At 43.5% G+C, this 19929-nt stretch overlaps 1 protein-coding gene across 42 annotated transcripts in view; it reads left to right on the top strand.

Moving 5' to 3' along the window:
* paplna (papilin a, proteoglycan-like sulfated glycoprotein) overlaps window positions 1-19929 on the top strand; it is a 76054-nt gene that overhangs the window by 17944 nt on the left and 38181 nt on the right. For 21 of the 42 annotated variants that reach the window (XR_012392904.1, XR_012392900.1, XR_012392901.1 and 18 more), the window contains exons 7-13: window positions 684-814; window positions 2019-2142; window positions 4685-4765; window positions 4847-5019; window positions 6817-6940; window positions 10263-10389; window positions 11256-11327. Coding sequence is in view for 16 of the 42 variants with exons in the window: in XM_021467499.2 (XP_021323174.1) it covers window positions 684-814; window positions 2019-2142; window positions 4685-4765; window positions 4847-5019; window positions 6817-6940; window positions 10263-10389; window positions 11256-11327 (832 nt within the window). In the remaining 26 variants the exon portion in view is untranslated. The remainder of the gene's footprint in view (window positions 1-683; window positions 815-2018; window positions 2143-4684; window positions 4766-4846; window positions 5020-6816; window positions 6941-10262; window positions 10390-11255; window positions 11328-19929) is intronic. The other 21 variants (XR_012392893.1, XR_012392892.1, XR_012392911.1 and 18 more) reach the window with 1 other exon arrangement.

The following is a 19929-nucleotide window of genomic DNA, read 5'->3' as shown; positions in this document are numbered from 1 at the left end:
CTTGGTGGGCCGGTGTCCTGCAGAGTTTAGTTTCAACCCCATCAGACACACCTGGACAGACAGACAGGAAAGTGTGGGGGGCAGAGATCGGGAAGGATCCGCAAAGGACCTTGAGCTGGGAATCGAACTCAGGTCGCTGTGAGCACCTGAGTGCTATGTGTCGATGCACCAACCACTAGACTATTGGCGCAGACGTGCATGCTGTATTTAAAGTCCATGTAAACAGTCCATAACAATTCTCCGGCTGTGTGTGTGTGTGTGTGTGTGTGTGTGTGTAATCAAAGTGAAACAGGAACTGGTGTGTACGAAGTGCATGATGGGATTTGTAGTTCATTAAGTGACAGGATTGTAGTCTAGGTGAAGGTGCGTGTTTACCAACGATCTGCAGCCACTAGACCGCTGGTGATCATAACAATAATAGCGGTTTGTTCTGAAGACAATCGAAAACAAATATTGCACAAGGAGGCTAATAATATTGACCTTAAAATGGTATAAAAAATCTAAAACTTAACAAAACATATAAGACTTTATCATGAAGAATAAATATTATTGGAAATACTGTGAAAAAGTCCTGAATCTGTTATACATCATTTGGGAAAATCACAGGAGGGTGAATAATTCTGACTTCAACTGTATATTCAGCTCTTTGTGAAGTTATAGATGGTCTTCTTCTGTCTGCTCAGGAGAGAATCCCTGCGAGCTCAACTGCATCCCCAGAGGAGAGAACTTCTACTATCGGCAGAAGTCATCGGTGGTGGACGGGACGCCCTGCCGGCCCGGAGGAAAGGACATCTGTGTGGACGGACTCTGTAAGGTTAGCACGGCAATCTTTCATAAGTAATTGGAGTATATACATGGGGACTTTTATTTTGAATTTAACTGCTGTGCCATTATAAACTCACCACATTTAAGACCTGGTTTCTTTAAAATCTTCAGAATTATTCGCCCTCCTGTGATTTTTTTACTCCCAAATGAAGTTTAACAGATTCAGGAATTTCTCACAGTATTTACTATAATATTTTTTCTTCTGGAGAAAGTTTTATTTGTTTTATTTCAGCCAGAATAAAAACAGTTTTAATTGTTTTAAAGCCATTTTAAGGTCACTATTATTAGCCCCCTTCAGCAATATTAGTTTTGGACAGTCTACAGAATAAACCACTGTTATACAATGACTAATTACCCTAACTTTACCCTAATAGGGTATATGCCGAGCAAGTGCTGTTCCCATGCTGATACACTTCCGGTGTATTGTGAACTTTTTTCCATTTTATACGGTTCCTTATACAACATCGATGTTATAATGTCATTAAAATACATTCAGTTAAATAAACTTTAGTATTTATTTAGTTGCTCAAGCGTAAAATGAGACAAAAAGCTGTTTACTCGCACGCGCCCGTCAGAATCGGCAGGCTAACGTTGAAGCTCCATTGAATTTACTGGGGTAAAATAAATGCTCATATTATAAAGATACGGCGGGGGAAATGTAATTTAATGCAGCGCTTCTTGTACAATCTGAGACCCACTTTAAATCGGATATCACTCAGCCAGTGGAGATTGCTGATTTTTAAAGAAAACAGACCTTAAACGCACCGGATTCTGCATTAGCATTCAATTCGCAGGAAGCGCTTAACCCAGGTTACTGGCAAATTAAAAGTCCTATTAGCATGCTTCGGCATATACCCCATTACCTTAGTTAATGAACTGAACTGAACTGAGCTGAACTGAACACTAAAAACTGAACTACACTGTTCCAATTTACTATGACCATTTATGTAAAGCTGCATTGACACAATCTACATTGTAAAAGCGGTATACAAATAAAGCTGAATTAAATTGAATAAACCTGATTCCGCACTTTTGGATGGAAACACTGAACAATGACATACAAACATAAAGCCTTTAGTTTCCTGTTTGAGATTTCTTCAAATCCATAAACAATGTTAGAATAGAGCAGCGGAGCCTTGCTGCAAGCTGCATTTCTGCTTGAGTCTTTGTTTTATCTGTCGGTGTGTTCTCAGCGTCTGGGTTGTGATCATATGCTGGAGTCGCCGCAGGAGGAGGACGCATGTCTGCAGTGTGGAGGAGACGGACAGTCTTGCAGTCGGCTCAAAAACAGCTTCTCCATGCGCAACCTGCCCAAAGGTGAACTCTCACAACACTCACAAACTCTCTGTGTTAGATCTGACAACACATACACTTAATACACAAATACACTTCAGTGAACATCTACACATAGACATATATAGCTATATATCTATATAGCTCCAGGCTAACTTTGTTCATATATAATAACTTTAAAAGCTGGCGATGCGGTGGCGCAGTAGATACTGCTGTCGCCTCACAGCAAGAAGGTCGCTGGTTTGAGCCTCGGCTCAGTTGGCGTTTCTGTGTGGAGTTTGCATGTTCCCCTTGCGTTCGTGTGGGTTTCCTCAAGGTGCTTCGGTTTCCCTCACAGTCCAAAGACATGCGGTACAGGTGAATTGGGTAGGCTAAATTGTCCATAATGTATGAGAGTGAGTGAGTGTGTGTTTCCCAGGGATGGATTGCGGCTGGAATGGCATTCGATGCGTGAAAACGTGCTGGATAAGTTGTCGGTTCATTCCGCTGTGGCAACCCCGTATTGATGAAGGGACTAAGCTGAAAGAAAATGAATGATTGAACTTTAGAAGCTATTCGTTACTAGTTATTATTATTATTAGTTACTAATAGTTAAAGTTAATAGCAACTAATTAAAGTTATAGTTTTTTTAATGTTAATTGTAATGCACAACCCAGGCTCATTCTGGAAACGTAGGCCCGCAGACTTTTCTGGAGACCATATCGGGAGGTACGTATTTGTGCAGTTTTTGTTTTCGCGAATTCGCGAGAGGCCGCTGGCCGGCCAGTCTATCGTTCAGTCATCCAGTCAGTCAGTCGGACAGACGGTCACTCGACAGCGGCCTCTGTCGACTTTTTACACAAGAACAGCGCCCGCAGAGGCTGCTGTCGAGTGACCGTCTGTCCGACTGACTGACTGACTGGATGACTGAACGATAGACTGGCCAGCAGGCCAATTGGCCGAACCAGCCACCCTCCTCCTCCTCCTTCCCTAATCCCAAGCGACAATTTACATAAGCCGTGCATAAAAAGAAAAGCCCTTGTCCAATTTTGACCTTGTTTTCGGATTTCACCGTATTCTCACCCCGTTACGAACTCATTTGCTTTATTTTTTGGATTCTGTTATTTGTCTTACCTGATTTCTGGAACCGCTCGAACCCGTAGCCACGACTGGCTCCATCTCCTCCACAATGCAAAGAAAGCTTTTCTTACTTAGATTTTTTGCAACCCAAGCTCATTCTGGAAACGTAGTCCGGCGGACGTTTCTGGAGACTGCGATTTACGTGGCCGGAGGTACGTACGGACGCGTTTAGTGTTTTTCGAGCGAACGCTGCGCGGCGGTGTGGCGCCGCTCCGCTCCTCCTCTTCGCGCTCGTCGGCCGACGGCTCGCCTCTGAGTGGAGGGCTTTCCTGATGCAACCAGTTTGTCTGCTCAGCTCACAGCGTTGCGTCGGGGGAGCGGAGGCCCCGGAGAAGGAGGAGCCGGCCGCGGGGACGACGACCGGGATCGAGTCCGGGGAACAGCGGTTCCAGAAATCAGGTAAGATGAAAAACGGAATCCGAAAAATAAGGGCGAGAACGCGGTGGGATCCGAAAACGCGGTCGAAATCGAAGACGAGGGCTCTTGCTTTTTTTTTTTTTTGGTTTTTCTGGACGGCTTTTGCAAACTGTCACTCGGGTTTAGGGAAGGAGGAGGAGAAAGAGGAGGGGTAGCCAGGTCGGCCGATCCGGCGGCTTTTCGCAAGAGAAGAGCGCGGGCGCGAACGGCGCGTGCTTCCGAGAGGCACCCGAGACGCGAAAAAGCGCGCACAGCGGCCTCTCGCGGATTCGCGAAAACAAAACAACGCTCGAATACATACCTCCCGGGACGTATCTCGCAGTCCGCAGAAACGTCCTCGGGGCTACGTTTCCACAATGAGCCCGGGTTGATTTTTTGCCTTATTTCTAGTCCAAATATCTAAAATTTCTTATATCAAGAAGCATTTTCTAGACAAGCAAAACATATTGTCTTGTTTTGAAAAACAATATGCCAATATTAAGTGAGTTTTTCCTTTAAAAAATATCCCAGGGACATGTCCTACTTGGTGAAATCGGATGTTTGCAACTTGCACATTCCTACTTCCTATAACGCAGAACACATTTCAGAAATAAAATGTTTAACCATTCGAACCGCACTATTGCAAAAATGATTAAGGTAACACTTAAAAAATAACTGTTCATTAATGAGAGTTTTTGTATTCCCTATCATTAACAAACAATTAGCAATACGTTTATTACAGTTTGTCTTCATCTTTCTTACCGTTAATTCAATGGTTAAACAGTGCATTAACTAATGTGAACAGCAGAACTTTGGATTTCAATTATGCAATAGTAAGTGTTGAACTATGATTAATAAACAATATTATTCATACTTTGTTAATGAAAGCAAATACATTAACTAATGGAACATTACGTGACCATGATTTCCATCAAGTGTACTAATGGGGGCCATTTGGGGGTGTATTTTATACCCTTGGTTGGTAATAACTAGACAAGCAGGTTTCTATAGACAAATACACATGAAAAAAGTAGTTTTCCCCCTCCTACAGGTTACAATCAAATGTTCATCATCCCTGTTGGAGCAACCACCATCAGCATCAAGGAAACTCTTCCCACACGGAACTACCTGGGTGAGTGAATGTGAATAAAAATGCTTACATTCAAATTATTTAAGCGTCAGAATCAACTTTTTAATCATTGCATTTTACAAGCCATCAAAAACCTGCGTGGCGAATACTACCTTAATGGCCACTGGGTGATTGATTTATCTCGCGCGGCGTCCATCGCTGGCACTGTGCTGCATTACCAGAGGGGAAGAGAAGGAGAAAAGAGCCCGGAGATGATCACCGGCCGAGGCCCCACCACTGAGCCCCTGGTGATAGAGGTCAGAGAGTCTTCACACTGCTTCAGTCTTCACTGATTTCTGTGTATGTGCTCACAGCATGCTCTGTTGTTTATTTTGATTCGTTTTCCATTATGTGGATGAGCTCAATCTTACACTACACCACAGGGGTTCAGACAGAAACCTGAAAAACAGTGTGGAGAGAAATCTGCATGCTTGAATATGCAGTGTCTGCACTTTGAATTATATTTAGCAACCCAGTCTCATTAAGAATACGTAGTCCTGTGGATGTTTCTGTGAATTATGTAGCCGAAAGTACGTATGGCTTCATTTTATTTTTTAAGCGAACGCTATGGGACGGTGTGACGCCATTCCTTTTGGTGTTTACCGGCTGACCGCTTAACTCCGTGTGAAGGGCTTTCCCACCGCAACCAGTTTGTCCAGTTAGCTCGTCATGTACGCCGACCGAGTTAAGACGCATAGAGGAGCTGACCATGATGATGGCATTGACCGGGTTCGAGTCTGGGGAAGAGCATTTCCAGAAAGCAGGTAAGACAAAACAGAATCCAAAAAAAAAAAGTGTTCATAACAGGGTGAGAATGTGGTGAAATCTGAACACATGGTAAAAATCAGACGAGGGCTTTTCTTTTTCTGGATGGAGTTTGTAAATTGTTGGTTGGGTTTCGGGAAGCAAGCGGGCAAGCGGGTCAATCAGTAAAACCGGTTGGGTTCAGGGAAGGAGGAGGGTTGTGGAGTCAATCATTCAGTCAGTCAGACAGACAGTCACTCGACAGCGGCCTCCGGTGGCTTTATGCTAGAACATTGCGAATTGCGCTTGCGAGAGATGTTCGAGATGCAAAAAAGCGCACGCAGCAGCCTCTTGCGGATTCGTGAAAACATAAACTGCACAAATACGTACCTCCCGGGATGTATTTCGCGGCCTCCAGAAACGTCCGCGGGGCTACGTTTTACAGAATGAGCCTGGGTTGAGTGTTTGGTCGTGATATCAAATATGCAACCCAAGCTCATTCTGGAAACGTAGCCCCGCGGACGTTTCTGGAGAGCGCGATTTACGTGGCCGGAGGTACGTAAAGGCCTCGTTTGTTTTTTTTCGAGCGAAAGCTGCGGGGCTGTGTGGCGCCGCTCCGCCCCTCCTCTTCGCGCTCGCCGGCCGACGGCTCGCCTCCGAGTGGAGGGATTTCCCGACACAATCAGTTTGTCCGCCTAGCTCACAGCATTGCGTCGGCGGAGCGGAAGCCCCAGAGGAGGAGGAGGAAGAGGAGCCGGAGCCGGCCGCGGTGGACGACGACCGGGATCGAGTCCGGGGAACGGTGGGTTCCGGAAATCCATTAAGTCGAAAAACGGAATCTGAAAAATAAGGGCGAGAACGCGGCGGGATCCGAAAACGCGGTCGAAATCGAAGACGAGGGCTTTTTTTTTTTTTTTTCGATCCGGCGGCCTTTCGCGCGAGAACAGATCCGCGAAAACAAAAAAACGCTCGAATACTTACCTCCCGGGACGTAAATCGCGGTCTGCAGAAACGTCCGCGGGGCTACGTTTCCACAATGAGCCCGGGTTGCAAATATGTGGACCACATAAGTATGACCAATCCTAATATTCAAATATTCAAGACTTTTTTAATAAACAAAACCATATCCATTAACACAAAATTCCTTTCAGCCAGTGCTCAATGCTCTTCATATGCATGAAATACAAAACAAAATAAATCTTTTTAATTCACAGACTGCAGCTTTAAAGGATCTTGAATCAACAACTCAAGCAACAATGATGGTTGGGTCAGTCATTTTTATGTCCATCAGTGTGTTTGTTTCTCTGCAGCTGATCACTCAGGAGGTCAATGAGGGAGTGGATTATGAGTATTATCTGCCTAACGGAGGCTCCACAGAGGGATATTACTGGAGCTACGGCTCCTGGTCTGCCTGCAGCAAAGAGTGCGGCTCAGGTTAGTGCTGAAGCTTTAATGCAGACATGAGGCGGACTAACGGTACATTTTCACTACAGCAGCAAATCTGCACTCAGTGCTGCTGCAATAGCAAGCCAAAGGGCTCACAGTTATACCATAGATATTCATCTTTTACTTCAGAAAGTCATTTTAAACAAATAATATATGACATTCTGAACTAAAATACCATAATCAACAAGGGTCCATAATGCCGGTTTTGGCAGCATTTTAGTGTCTTTCGTGTTTACACTATAGAATTTCGTTGTACATCAGTTTTTCCTATCAGTTCACATTGCAGACACTTCCGCTAAAAAGATGCAAGCTGAATTAGTCTGGTCTGGTTTTGTGCATCATTGATTGGGTGTGAGAAATTCAAACTTACAGGCTATGTAAATCAGTAGGAGGGGCTTATTAGATTACAAGAAAAGCGCCGTTAATAACATGAGTTCTGTGCACCTGTCATTTGGCAACCCAAAACAGCATACAAGGCACTGCTTTTTAAAGACACTAAAACACTACCATGAAGGGATAGTTTACAGTTTAACCCTAAGAATGAGCAGTCTGGTAGATGAAGAAGAGCCGGAGTCAGAGATTTAAATAAATAAATCAAGTTCACTGAAGATAGTTTGCAGTTACATCAACAGAAGCCAGCTTCAACACTCACAATGAGTTCCTAGGCCGCTCTGCTCACAATCACCAATCAATAACAATTATACTCTCACATAACGTCATTAACTGCGTCATACATATAGGTGTTCTAACCTGATTGGTTAAAACACAGATAGACTAGTAAATCAGACCTGTGAAACGGATCAACAATCAAATAGAACACACACACTTAAAGTATAATCTGTTTCTTATCCAAGGCTGAGTGTACTCTAAGCCGTCTTTATCAAAACTGGTTAAAAACCAGTATAATCTACAATCAGGCAGTTTTATCCTTACTACACAAAGTCTATCTTGAATAAAAAGTAGAATCACTTTAAAATAATTAACCGTAATAATAGCAAAATCACTTTAGACAATTTAGACAATATTGACTCGTAGAAATAACAATAGAAACAGTTGCTTCCAGTCCTCAGCCCTCAGTTCCACTCAACGTCTCCGTGACCTCGGACCTAGTTTGATGGCTTCTGAAAATAGGTATAAAGAGACAGGCAAATGCACTGAGCATTCTTATATTAAGCAATGTGTTAACTTATTCATTAATTAAAATCAATTCACAGTTAAAAACTGAGAAACAGGATGATGAAAAGGATAAACGTTGGTCCATTATGAGACGGATTGGAAAGCAGAAATCCGAATCCTTCAACCAGAACTGGCATTATGGATGATTGTCACGTATTTATTATAGTGTTTTATGTAAGAACGCCATATTCTGCAGTTCAAATATTGATTATTAGGTCATAAAAAAACACTGTTCTCAAGTAAAACACGTGTCTATGGTGGATTTGTGAGTCTTTTGGCTTGCCAAATGCTGGCAACGCTACTGCTCTGGAGCATTTCAAATTTAGGGTTGAGCACATCTGGTTTAATCATGTGGATGACTGAGTGCAGTGTTGGGAGTAACGCATTACAAGTAACTTAGGTTACATAATAATATTACTCATTAATAAGAAAGTAACGAGTAAAGTAACGCATTACTTTTAAAAAGTAAATAATAATATTTGAGTTAATTTTTAAAAAATGTAATGCGAGTTACTTTTTTAGTTTAGTTAATTTTAATAATTGCAAATGATTATTTAATGAATTAAAATGAATGTAGTGACAATGAATCCTTCACACAATGAGAGAATGCAGGAACAGACAGAAAGGAAGACGACAGAGTCTTACATCTCTGCGAATATTCTCATTATTTTGAACACATGAAAGAAAAATTAAAGAGGACTATCTGAATTAACAGTGATTTTATTTGTAAAATTAAATACGTCGGCTAATGGATGTCTTCAGTGGAGTGAATTTCCACCGTTTCCTCACTCTACCAAAGTAAAGAAGTAAAGAGTAAAAGTAAAGTAAAGAAAGAGTAAAGATGCTGAATAGAGGAGGCTCGTTCTTTATCCTCGCGCTGCAGACACTCTGTTTAACTGTTTTCTTGCTAGTGAAAAGCTCAGTTTTTACACTTATAAAGTCACCGTGTAAATAGAAAATGCACCATGGAGTGAAGCAACTGACTCTTAAAGGGAATGGGAGACGAGATTCTGATTGGTTTAATGCACGTTATTCTCGAACACCCCCAGAACTCATTAAGAAAATAAGCACTACCCTGATAGACGTTGCGCCGGGGCGCACACCATATTTTTCTGACCTATAGCAAAAGTGGATTCAAACATGCCCCCTTAATGCTTTTGTGCCATGCACTTTAGACTTTGCGCTTAGATCATTAAAATAGAGTCCTGTATTTCAGTATGATTGTTACATAAATTATTGGTTAAAAAAGCGAAAGAAATGATATGTAGCAAGAAATATCTCTATCACAACACTCAACAGGAATATCACATATTTGCCCAGTATTTTCCCTAGTGTAGGGTGTGCGTCAGGTGTTTAAGCTCAAAAGTGGCACTGTTTGAAGGGGAGGTTTAATTTCTGGCATATTTCAGCATTGATGAAAGAGCAGGAGCATTCAGGGAATGTGCATGATGTTTTCACTCACATGAAGCGTATCATCACAGATCGGGAAGGGCTAATCTTCACAGCTTTAAATAACATGCGCATGATGAAGCAGTGATTTATAACTAACCCTAACAATCTTTATGAATGATCTAGAAAGAAGGAAAGCCGGAAAAGACCTAGAAACAGCAACATATCCTTAAAGGGACAGTTCACCCCAAAAATAAATTCTGTTGAACATAAAGCAAGATATCTTAAATAAAGTTGGAACCATTCACAGCCAAAGTATTTATTTATTCTACTAAGAATCCATTTAGCTGATCTTTGGGTCTGACGGAAACACTTTTTGCTTAGCTTAGCATAGATCATTGAATCGGATTAGACCATTAGCATCTCATTCAAAAATATTCAAAGAAGATAATTTTTCTATTTAAAGCTTCACTCTTCTTTAGTTACGTCATGTACTAAGACTAACAGAATATTTTTATATTTTCTAGGAACTAAACTCTCATTCGCCATAATAATCAAGGAACTTTGCTGCCAAACCAGCAGGCACAATCATATCACATAATATCAAAGTAATATCATTGTAGGGTATAAAATGAGCCTATTTACAAAAATGTGAAGTGTTCCTCTAAAGTTTTGTGTTTAGCTGGGTTTATTCTTGATGGCAAAAGGATTTTCTGTAACTGCACATGTCTTCTATGTCCATCAGGATACCAGTCCCGTCTGGTCTTCTGCACGTTTGAAGATGAGGCGTACTCTGATTATCTGTGTGCGTCGCTCCCTCGACCTCTCAGTAACCGCACATGCAACGAGCAGCAGTGTCCACAAACCCGCAGGTACGTCAACACATTCATCCCCAAACTGACTTTGTGCTAACAACTGTGATTTCTTTAACCGTGTTTGTTTGATCAAAAGCTGATTTCATTACCCACACATACATTTAAAGTAACACTCCACTTTTTTTTTTTTCTGGAAACAGGCTTATTTTACCGCTCCCCTAGAGTTGTACAGTTGAGTTTTACCTTTTTTTTTGTGTCTGGCAGGAAAATATGTAGCTTAGCTTAGCATAAATCATTGAAGCGGAATAGACCGTTAGCATCGTGTTAAAAAAATTATCAAATTATGAGTATAAATAAGTTTGCTATTTTATAGTTATAGTAATAAGACTCATAGGAAGATTTAAAAATGGCTATTTTGCAGGCTGATACGAACTTTATACTCATTCTGGCGTAATAATCAAGGAACTTTGCTGTCGTACCATTGATATTAGTTAGTGCTTTTACCTAGTTATCTAGCTAGGGACTATTTTTAGGCTCTGTGTAATATCTTATATATATGGTACGGCAGTAAAGTTCCTTGATTATTATGCCAGAATGACAGTAAAGTTCCTATTGAGCTGCAAAGTGGCAACTTTTCATTGTTGTTGTTTTCACTTTCTCAATGTAATTACAGCAGAGTCATCCTTTATCAAAATCCTTTTTTGATTTTCTTTTGAGCGAGATGCTAATGGTCATATTTGATTTAATGATAAGCTAAAAGGGCCGGAGATCAGCTGAAAGGACTTTAAAATGACCGACCTCAACTGTTTAACTCTAGGAGAGATGTACAAATTGGCCAATTTCCAAAAGACCTTGAGTGTTCCATTGTTTGTGGAGAATCTTTGGGTCTCACACCTTTGGCTGTGCTGTTCCTGTTCTGTAAGGATGGCGTATGTGTACGAGGCGCAGTTGTGGAGGCCCACGGAAACACCACGAGTCTATGTACAAGTGTACAGGTAACAGCCTTCACGGCTGATTTACTGCAGCACATGATCTCAAACACACATTGATGCACAGTCTCTCAGGAATCTGTGCCCGGGTCACAAAATCTGGCCTACATTATGAGCTTTCCTCAAGAATGTTAAGTGTGTATGTGTAAATGCTCTCTCAATATGAACTGCCCCAGACTGTATTCAAAACAGTACACCGTTAAAACTCCACATGTGTCTTTAAAGACCTCAGATGCCTTTCAAAATGACAACAGCAAAGTAAAAGATATTATTTTATTTATTAGTTAGTATCTAATTTGAAGCTTTATTATAATCTCTGGCGTAAAGTAACAAATTACAAATACTCAAATTACTGTAATTGAATAGTTTTACTCAGGACTTGTACTTTACTATAGGTTAAAAAATTGGATGTATCCATCTATCATATTGTAACGCCGGGGAGTGACACCACAACAGAAGGTAGGATCCAATATGCAGGTTTATTCTTTGTCAGGCAAGCAGTGGTCAATACAGGTATGAACAGGTATGTTAGGACAATCCAGAATCATAGTCAATTTAACAAGCAAGAGGTCGAAAGGCAGGCGGCAGACAAGGAAAACTAAATAAACAAGGCAAGGTTCAAAACACAGAGAAACAAGACCAGGAACGCGTTGAAATGTCACTTAACAGTAAACAAGACTCGGCAATGTGAATGAGTGTGTGTGCTACTTAAATACTGTGTGTCATCAGTCTCTGTAACAGGTTTCAGCTGGTGATGTAATCAGGAAGATGAGTGACCAGGCGTGCGTGATTGGAAGAAGTGCATGTATGGAAATGTAGTCCTGGGGAATACGGAAGTGAGGTTCATGAAGAAAGAGGAAACCAGCGATCTCCAGTGAATGATCGCTGGTTATCATAACATAGCCCCCCCTCTAAAGAGCGGCTTCCAGACGCTCCAAATACAGTTCAGGCGGGGGGTGGAGCGGAGGCGGAACAGGGGGAGGGATGGAGGGCCAGGACCATGCAGCTGGAGCGTACCTGGGGCGTGGAGCTGAGGCGGGCCTGGAGCGTGGAGTTGCGGAAGACCCGGAGAGTGGAGTTGCGGAGGGCCTGGAGCGTGGAGCTGCGGAAGACCCGGAGAGTAGAGCTGTCGTGGTCCTGGAACATTTGACAATGGAGGACCTGGAGCGTGGAGCTGCGGAGGGCCTGGAGCGTGGAGCTGCGGAGGGCCTGGAGCGTGGAGCTGCGGAGGGCCTGGAGCGTGGAGCTGCGGAGGGCCTGGAGCGTGGAGCTGCGGAGGGCCTGGAGCGTGGAGCTGCAGTGGCCCTGGATCATGAGGCTGCGACCATTGAGGAAGCTTAGGAGGCGGTGGCCGTTCAGGTAGTTCAGGCGGCGGCGGCCGTTCAGGGAGTTCAGGCGGCGGCGGCCGTTCAGGGAGTTCAGGCGGCGGCGGCCGTTCAGGGAGTTCAGGCGGCGGCGGCCGTTCAGGGAGTTCAGGCGGCGGCGGCCGTTCAGGGAGTTCAGGCGGCGGCGGCCGTTCAGGGAGTTCAGGCGGCGGCGGCCGTTCAGGGAGTTCAGGCGGCGGCGGCCGTTCAGGGAGTTCAGGCGGCGGCGGCCGTTCAGGGAGTTCAGGCGGCGGCGGCGGCCATTCAGGAAGCTCAGGCGGCGGCGGCGGCCATTCAGGAAGCTCAGGAGGCGGCGGCCATTCAGGAAGCTCAGGAGGCGGCGGCCATTCAGGAAGCTCAGGAGGCGGCGGCCATTCAGGAAGCTCAGGAGGCGGCGGCCATTCAGGAAGCTCAGGAGGCGGCGGCCATTCAGGAAGCTCAGGAGGCGGAGGCCATTCAGGAAGCTCAGGAGGCGGCGGCCATTCAGGAAGCTCAGGAGGCGGCGGCCATTCAGGAAGCTCAGGTAACAGCGTCGACTCTGGCTGCGGCGTCGACTCTGGCTGCGTGTCCAGCTGTGGCGCTGGCTGTGGTGTAGACTCTGGCTCCGGCGTAGACTCTGGCTGCGGCGTAGACTCTGGCAGCTCTAGAGGATCTGGCAGCTCTAGAGGATCTGGCAGCGCTGGATGGTCTGGCAGCGCTGGAGGATCTGGCAGCGCTGGAGGATCTGGCAGCGCTGGCGGGTCTGGCAGCTCTGGCGGGTCTGGCAGCTCTGGCGGGTCTGGCAGCTCTGGCGGGTCTGGCAGCTCTGGCGGGTCTGGCAGCTCTGGCGGGTCTGGCAGCTCTGGCGGGTCTGGCAGCTCTGGAGGGTCTGGCAGCTCTGGAGGGTCTGGCAGCTCTGGAGGTGGCGGTGGCAGCTCTTGAGGTGGCGGTGGCAGCTCTGGAGGTGGCGGTGGCAGCTCTGGCAGTAACAGCTCTGGTGGTGGCAACAGCTCTTGTAACTCAAGTGGTGGTGGCCATTCTGGTGGCTCAGGTGATGGTATTTCAGGAACTAGAACAGGAACTATGGCAGGAACAGACAAGGAACAGGAAACCATCTTCTGAGCTTGTGCTAGATTAACTCTTACCACATTCTGAGTTGGAGGGCTGGTTGTGACCACTTTGTGAGCTGGAGGACTGGAGTCGGCCATCTTGTGAGCTGGAGGACTGGAGTCGGCCATCTTGTGAGTTGGAGGACTGGAGTCGGCCATCTTGTGAGCTGGAGGACTGGAGTCGGCCATCTTGTGAGCTGGAGGACTGGAGTCGGCCATCTTGTGAGCTGGAGGACTGGAGTTGGCCATCTTGTGAGCTGGAGGACTGGAGTCGGCCATCTTGTGAGCTGGAGGACTGGAGTCGGCCATCTTGTGAGCTGGAGGACTGGAGTCGGCCATCTTGTGAGCTGGAGGACTGGAGTCGGCCATCTTGTGAGCTGGACTGTTGGCGGCCATTTTGTGAAATGGCAGACTGGAGGCAGCCATCTTGTGACATGGGGAACTGGAGACAGCCATCTTGTGAGCTGGCTGAGGTCTAGGCAGGTGAACAGGGGACAGGAGTACTGGAGATGCAAGCATAATATTGTCAGTAGAGGGGATTGCAAGCCCCGCAGCTGGCGGGTCTTGCTGTCCTTTGCCCCCCCCCAAAAAAGATTTAGGGGTGTCCTCCACCTCTCCTACAGTGAAGGGGGACCCAGACATTCTTAAGGCCAAATCAATATAATGTTCTAATGTCTCATTGGGTTCGTGCAATCTCATTGTCGAGTACAATGGCTCAGACAGTCCTCCATGAAAAAAGATCATGAGACATAACTCACTCAATGTTGTCAAATGTGCCAGATTGATGAAATCCTCCACATACTCTTCTATGGACCGTGCTTCCTGACGCAGACGCATGATTGCAATACCCGCTGGATCCATGTTGTGGCCGAGTCTTCTGTAACGCCGGGGAGTGACACCACAACAGAAGGTAGGATCCAATATGCAGGTTTATTCTTTGTCAGGCAAGCAGTGGTCAATACAGGTATGAACAGGTATGTTAGGACAATCCAGAATCATAGTCAATTTAACAAGCAAGAGGTCGAAAGGCAGGCGGCAGACAAGGAAAACTAAATAAACAAGGCAAGGTTCAAAACACAGAGAAACAAGACCAGGAACGCGTTGAAATGTCACTTAACAGTAAACAAGACTCGGCAATGTGAATGAGTGTGTGTGCTACTTAAATACTGTGTGTCATCAGTCTCTGTAACAGGTTTCAGCTGGTGATGTAATCAGGAAGATGAGTGACCAGGCGTGCGTGATTGGAAGAAGTGCATGTATGGAAATGTAGTCCTGGGGAATACGGAAGTGAGGTTCATGAAGAAAGAGGAAACCAGCGATCTCCAGTGAATGATCGCTGGTTATCATAACACATATCAATGATTGGTGTTTTCTTAATTGGACATATCGTATCGATACTGCTACATCGACATTTTTACTCCATTGTTTTTATAATTGGATGTATCGTATCGAAGTATCGATAGTGTTATATTGATACTTTTACTCCACTGTTTTTCTAATTGGATGTATCGTATCGAAGTATCGATAGTGCTATATTGATACTTTTACTCTCCTGTTTTTTAATTGGATGTATCGTATCAAAGTATCGATAGTGCTATTGTAACGGGGAGACTGACACGGAGGGATCCATTTTGCAGTATTTATTAAGTCACACTTAAACATCAACACCTCGCACGGTTGTGCGAACATACAACATACAACTCAACGATGATTAGCAGATAACAGAGGCAGAGTGATTACCAGGCTTGAGTCAAGGGCAGGTAGCATGGTTCAGAGTCCGTAATACAGGCTTTAGTCAGGGGCAGGCAGCGAGAATCAGAGTCCGTGTAATCAGGCTTTAGGTCAAGGGCAGGCAGAAGACAGAGCAGAGTCGAGGAACGGGCTGAAGTGGTAAACGGGAGATCAGGCAGGATAGAACGCTCAGAAATGCTGGCCGGGGCTAAACAAGACTTCGCAATGGAGTGTGTGTGTGAGCTGCTTATATGTGGTACGTGGGTCATTAGTGAGATGGAGAACAGGTGTGCTGGGATCTGAGTGTGAAGGATGACGTAATGGTTAGAAGTCCGGAGATGGTGACCTCTGCTGGTCAGCGAGGGGAATGACTGGGACCGAGTCGGTGACAGCTATATTGATACTTTTACTCTCTTGTTTTTTAATTGGATGTGTCGTATCGAAGTATCGATAGTGCTATATTGATACTTTTACTCTCTTGTTTTTCTAATTGGACGTATCGTATTGAAGTATCGATAGTGTTATATTGATACTTTTACTCCACTGTTTTTCTAATTGAATGTATCGTATCAAAGTATCGATATTGCTATATTGATACTTTTACTCTCCTGTTTTTTAATTGGATGTGTCGTATCAAAGTATCGATAGTGCTATATTGATACTTTTACTCTCTTGTTTTTTAATTGGATGTGTCGTATCGAAGTATCGATAGTGCTATATTGATACTTTTACTCCACTGTTTTTCTAATTGGATGTATCGTATCGAAGTATCAATAGGGTTATATTGATACTTTTACTCTCCTGTTTTTTAATTGGATGTATCGTATCAAAGTATCGATAGTGTTATATTGATACTTTTACTCTCCTGTTTTTCTAATTGGACGTATCGTATTAAAGTATCGATAGTGTTATATTGATACTTTTACTCCACTGTTTTTCTAATTGGATGTATCGTATCGAAGTATCGATAGTGTTATATTGATACTTTTACTCCACTGTTTTTCTGATTGGATGTATCGTATCGAAGTATCGATAGTGTTATATTGATACTTTTACTCTCCTGTTTTTTAATTGGATGTATCGTATCAAAGTATCGATAGTGCTATATTGATACTTTTACTTTCCTGTTTTTCTAATTGAATGTATCGTATCGAAGTATCGATAGTTCTATATTGATACTTTTACTCTCCTGATTTTCTAATTGGATGTATCGTATCGAAGTATCGATAGTGCTATATTGATACTTTTACTCTCCAGTTTTTCTAATTGGACGTATTGAATCGAAGTATCGTTAGTGCTATATTGATACTTTTATGCCACTGTTTTTCTAATTAAATGTATCATTTAAAAGTATCGATAATGCTGTATTTATACTTATACTGCGTTTTCCTTATTTGACATATCGTATCGAAGTATCGTTATTGCTGTATTAATATTTTACTCTACTGTTTTCCTACTTGGACGTATTGAATCAAAGTATTGTTAGTGTTATATTGATACTTTTGCTCCCCTGTTTTCCTGATTTGGATTTATCGTATTGAAGTATCGATAGTGCTATATTGATACCTTTACTCCACTTTACCTTAAACCTGCAGTGACTACTTTATATGTTTATTTATGTTTAGTCTTTATAATTTCTTCTTGTCTACGGCGATTGGCTAAGTAGAAAAATCAGTCCTGGGATTCCCGTCCAATCAAATTGTGGATAGAAAATCACACATTAAGACATTAAGACAGAGATGCTTTATAAATGCAACAAACATGTAAGTACTGAAGCATTAAATATGTCAGAGAAGATGCAAAATAATTTTAAAATAACTTTTTTTGTTTACTTCAGTAACATTTTAACTTATTTTTATAATCTATTTAATTATTCTAATAATAAATATGTTTTCTACTAGATCCAGTTTTTGTGAACTATAAAAACTCTGCCTGAGACATCTAAGAGATTGCTTACATCATGAATGTGTGTTTGAGTTCAGTTCGCAGCAGTGTTTTCTTTGTTCATTCGTTGAGCCGCCGGTTCATTCACATGTGAAGATGAACCATGGCCTCGGGCAACTGTTCAGCTCAGAGCTTCATTCGACTCTTTGACCCTCTCGAATGTCAGAGGATCTTCTCCCTTTTGCTTCATGGGCAGTAAATAATCTACTCTTGGCATGACTTGAACCACAGAGCTCTGAGCTGAGCTGCTGTCTGTGTTCTAGGTAGGGAATTGTGTTGCTAGGTCTATCTTTTATGTATAGATTTCTATACATCATGGCCCTGATTTACAAAGATCCTAAAAACAGGATATTAATCAACTTTTGTTAAAGGGTCACGAAACACCAAAACACATGTGTTGAGCTGTTGACAGTGGTATATGTGTCCCACACTGCTAAAAACACTATTAGGACACCTATATTTCACTAAAAAGTGTAAATTGGTTGTTTTTGCGTCATTTCAAGCAAATTCGTACTTCCTGTTTGAAACGAATTTTTGAAGCTGCGTCACGGTCATGACATAATAGCGTGTATTCCAGCGTGCAGACTGGACGTCTGTGCCAGAGTGAGTCTTATTACGTCTTACAGTGTGTTGCATTAATGCATGAGTAAGGCTTGGTTCAAACCAATCAGCGCGCTCTATTGTGCAACTTCATTAATATTCATTACTGTCAGTGTGTAGACGGCAGAGACGCCACGTTGTGTTGGCAAAACAAGCGTGAAGTGTTGCTTTTATAGTTTGCTGCAGTGAAGTTTTGTTTTCATTTTCTCTCTGTGAGAGCGCAGACTCACGCGTGGATTAACAGTGTACGCGACGCTCGACAACAATAACTTACGTTTCTAAGGAGGATTATTGTTTACCTGAGAGCTGTTCTCATCTGCAAACGCTGAGATCCGGATTCGCTTGTAGTCTCCTCTAAAGATGCGGCTCTAGTTGCTGGTGATTGTCCTGTCTCTACAGATTTGGTAAGTGAGCGACCAGTGCTCTTTGTTTATTCAGTTTGTATTTTATTCATATCAAACAAACTATTGCACCAGTGTAAACAAGTTAGCACTAACAGTTACAACCAAACTATAACCGCGTGTTGGATTTTGTGACCGGAATAACACACGCGGCTTTCTGACGCTACCTGCCGTGTGCATCTAAGTTTCCGGGAAATGCGGAGGGTTTTTTTCTCTCATTCGCCGTGCGGTATCAAACATTGCATGAAAAATACACGCTTAGAGCAGTTCCTCGAATCAAATATCTCGTTTGTCGCGAGGGACATGAATGAATTCCCTGAATGAAAGAGCCAAACTGCAGTTAAAGTCCACCATTTAATAATTTGACAAATAATTCGACTACAGATGTCCATGTAAACACAGTCACTTTGTCCGCTGTGGTTGTGTGTTTTGACTCTGAAATTCAGAGCGCCCACATAGACACTCCCACACCATGCCTCTTTTCTTCCTCCGACACTCCCCCCTAAACAGAGCTGGACACGCCCACTTTTCTGACTTTTTCCAAAGTAGAGGTGTGAAAACACCCTGCTGAAACGAGGGGGTTTCATGACCCTTTAAATAAAATATGGTGTAGATTTTGTTGGAGAATAATCGTGAACATCGTAAATCTGCTTAAACTTTATGCGCAAAACTGGATTATCGCATAAAAGACGTGCGAATGAAGCAGCGTTTCCATCCAACGAGTCAAAGTGAACAAAATCGTCACTTCCTGATTATCTGGCGCCAAATATCAGCGGTAGTTACGGAATTTGCTGCAGCAGAAGCTGCGTCAATCTTTTCTTCATCTAATAAATGACTTGCACCTCAGAAAGCAATCCGTTTGAAGGCAGTATGTTGGAGTGGTCTAGTCAAAGTCCTGACCTGAATCCAATTGAGATGCTCAGGGTGGTGGCCTGGTGGCTAGAGTCACTGCCCCTCTGCCAACCCTGCACCCACCCCACCCCCTGGCTTTTCATTTTGCAATTGCCCCCTGCTCTTCACTTCGCGATCGACACCCCCAAGCCCCCCCTCTTCATTTACCGATCGACACCCAAAATCTACCAACACATTGCTCCACCGCATTGAGCACCTGCCCCTTTAAGGGTCTGTGCACTGGCCTGCCTGCCAACATGGGACCCATATTTCAGACCCATCTCCCATTCTGTTATTTCTCCCGGAAAACTCCCGTAATTTCACCCCCGAACTGTAAAGTGTTTAGAATTAGTAGTTCATTTTGAAATAAAAATAGCGAAATGTTCGTTAAGAGTTAGATTTTTCGCTGGAGCTGATGACGTGAACGTCGAGATAACCCGACTGCTCTTCCGTAAAATTGGGATACAGGTGATACACGGTTATCTCTATCATAGAACTGCAAATAAGCAGATATTATAGCAGTTTAGCGATAAACGCACACCTCATTCTCTCGCTGTCCATGGCTGTGGTTTGTTGATCAAATGAAAAA

Source organism: Danio rerio, chromosome 17 (genome assembly GCF_049306965.1).
Source record: "Danio rerio strain Tuebingen ecotype United States chromosome 17, GRCz12tu, whole genome shotgun sequence".
Lineage (NCBI taxonomy): Eukaryota > Metazoa > Chordata > Actinopteri > Cypriniformes > Danionidae > Danio > Danio rerio.
Note: the sequence above shows the minus strand (reverse complement) of the source record. Positions and strands in the feature narration are given on the sequence as shown.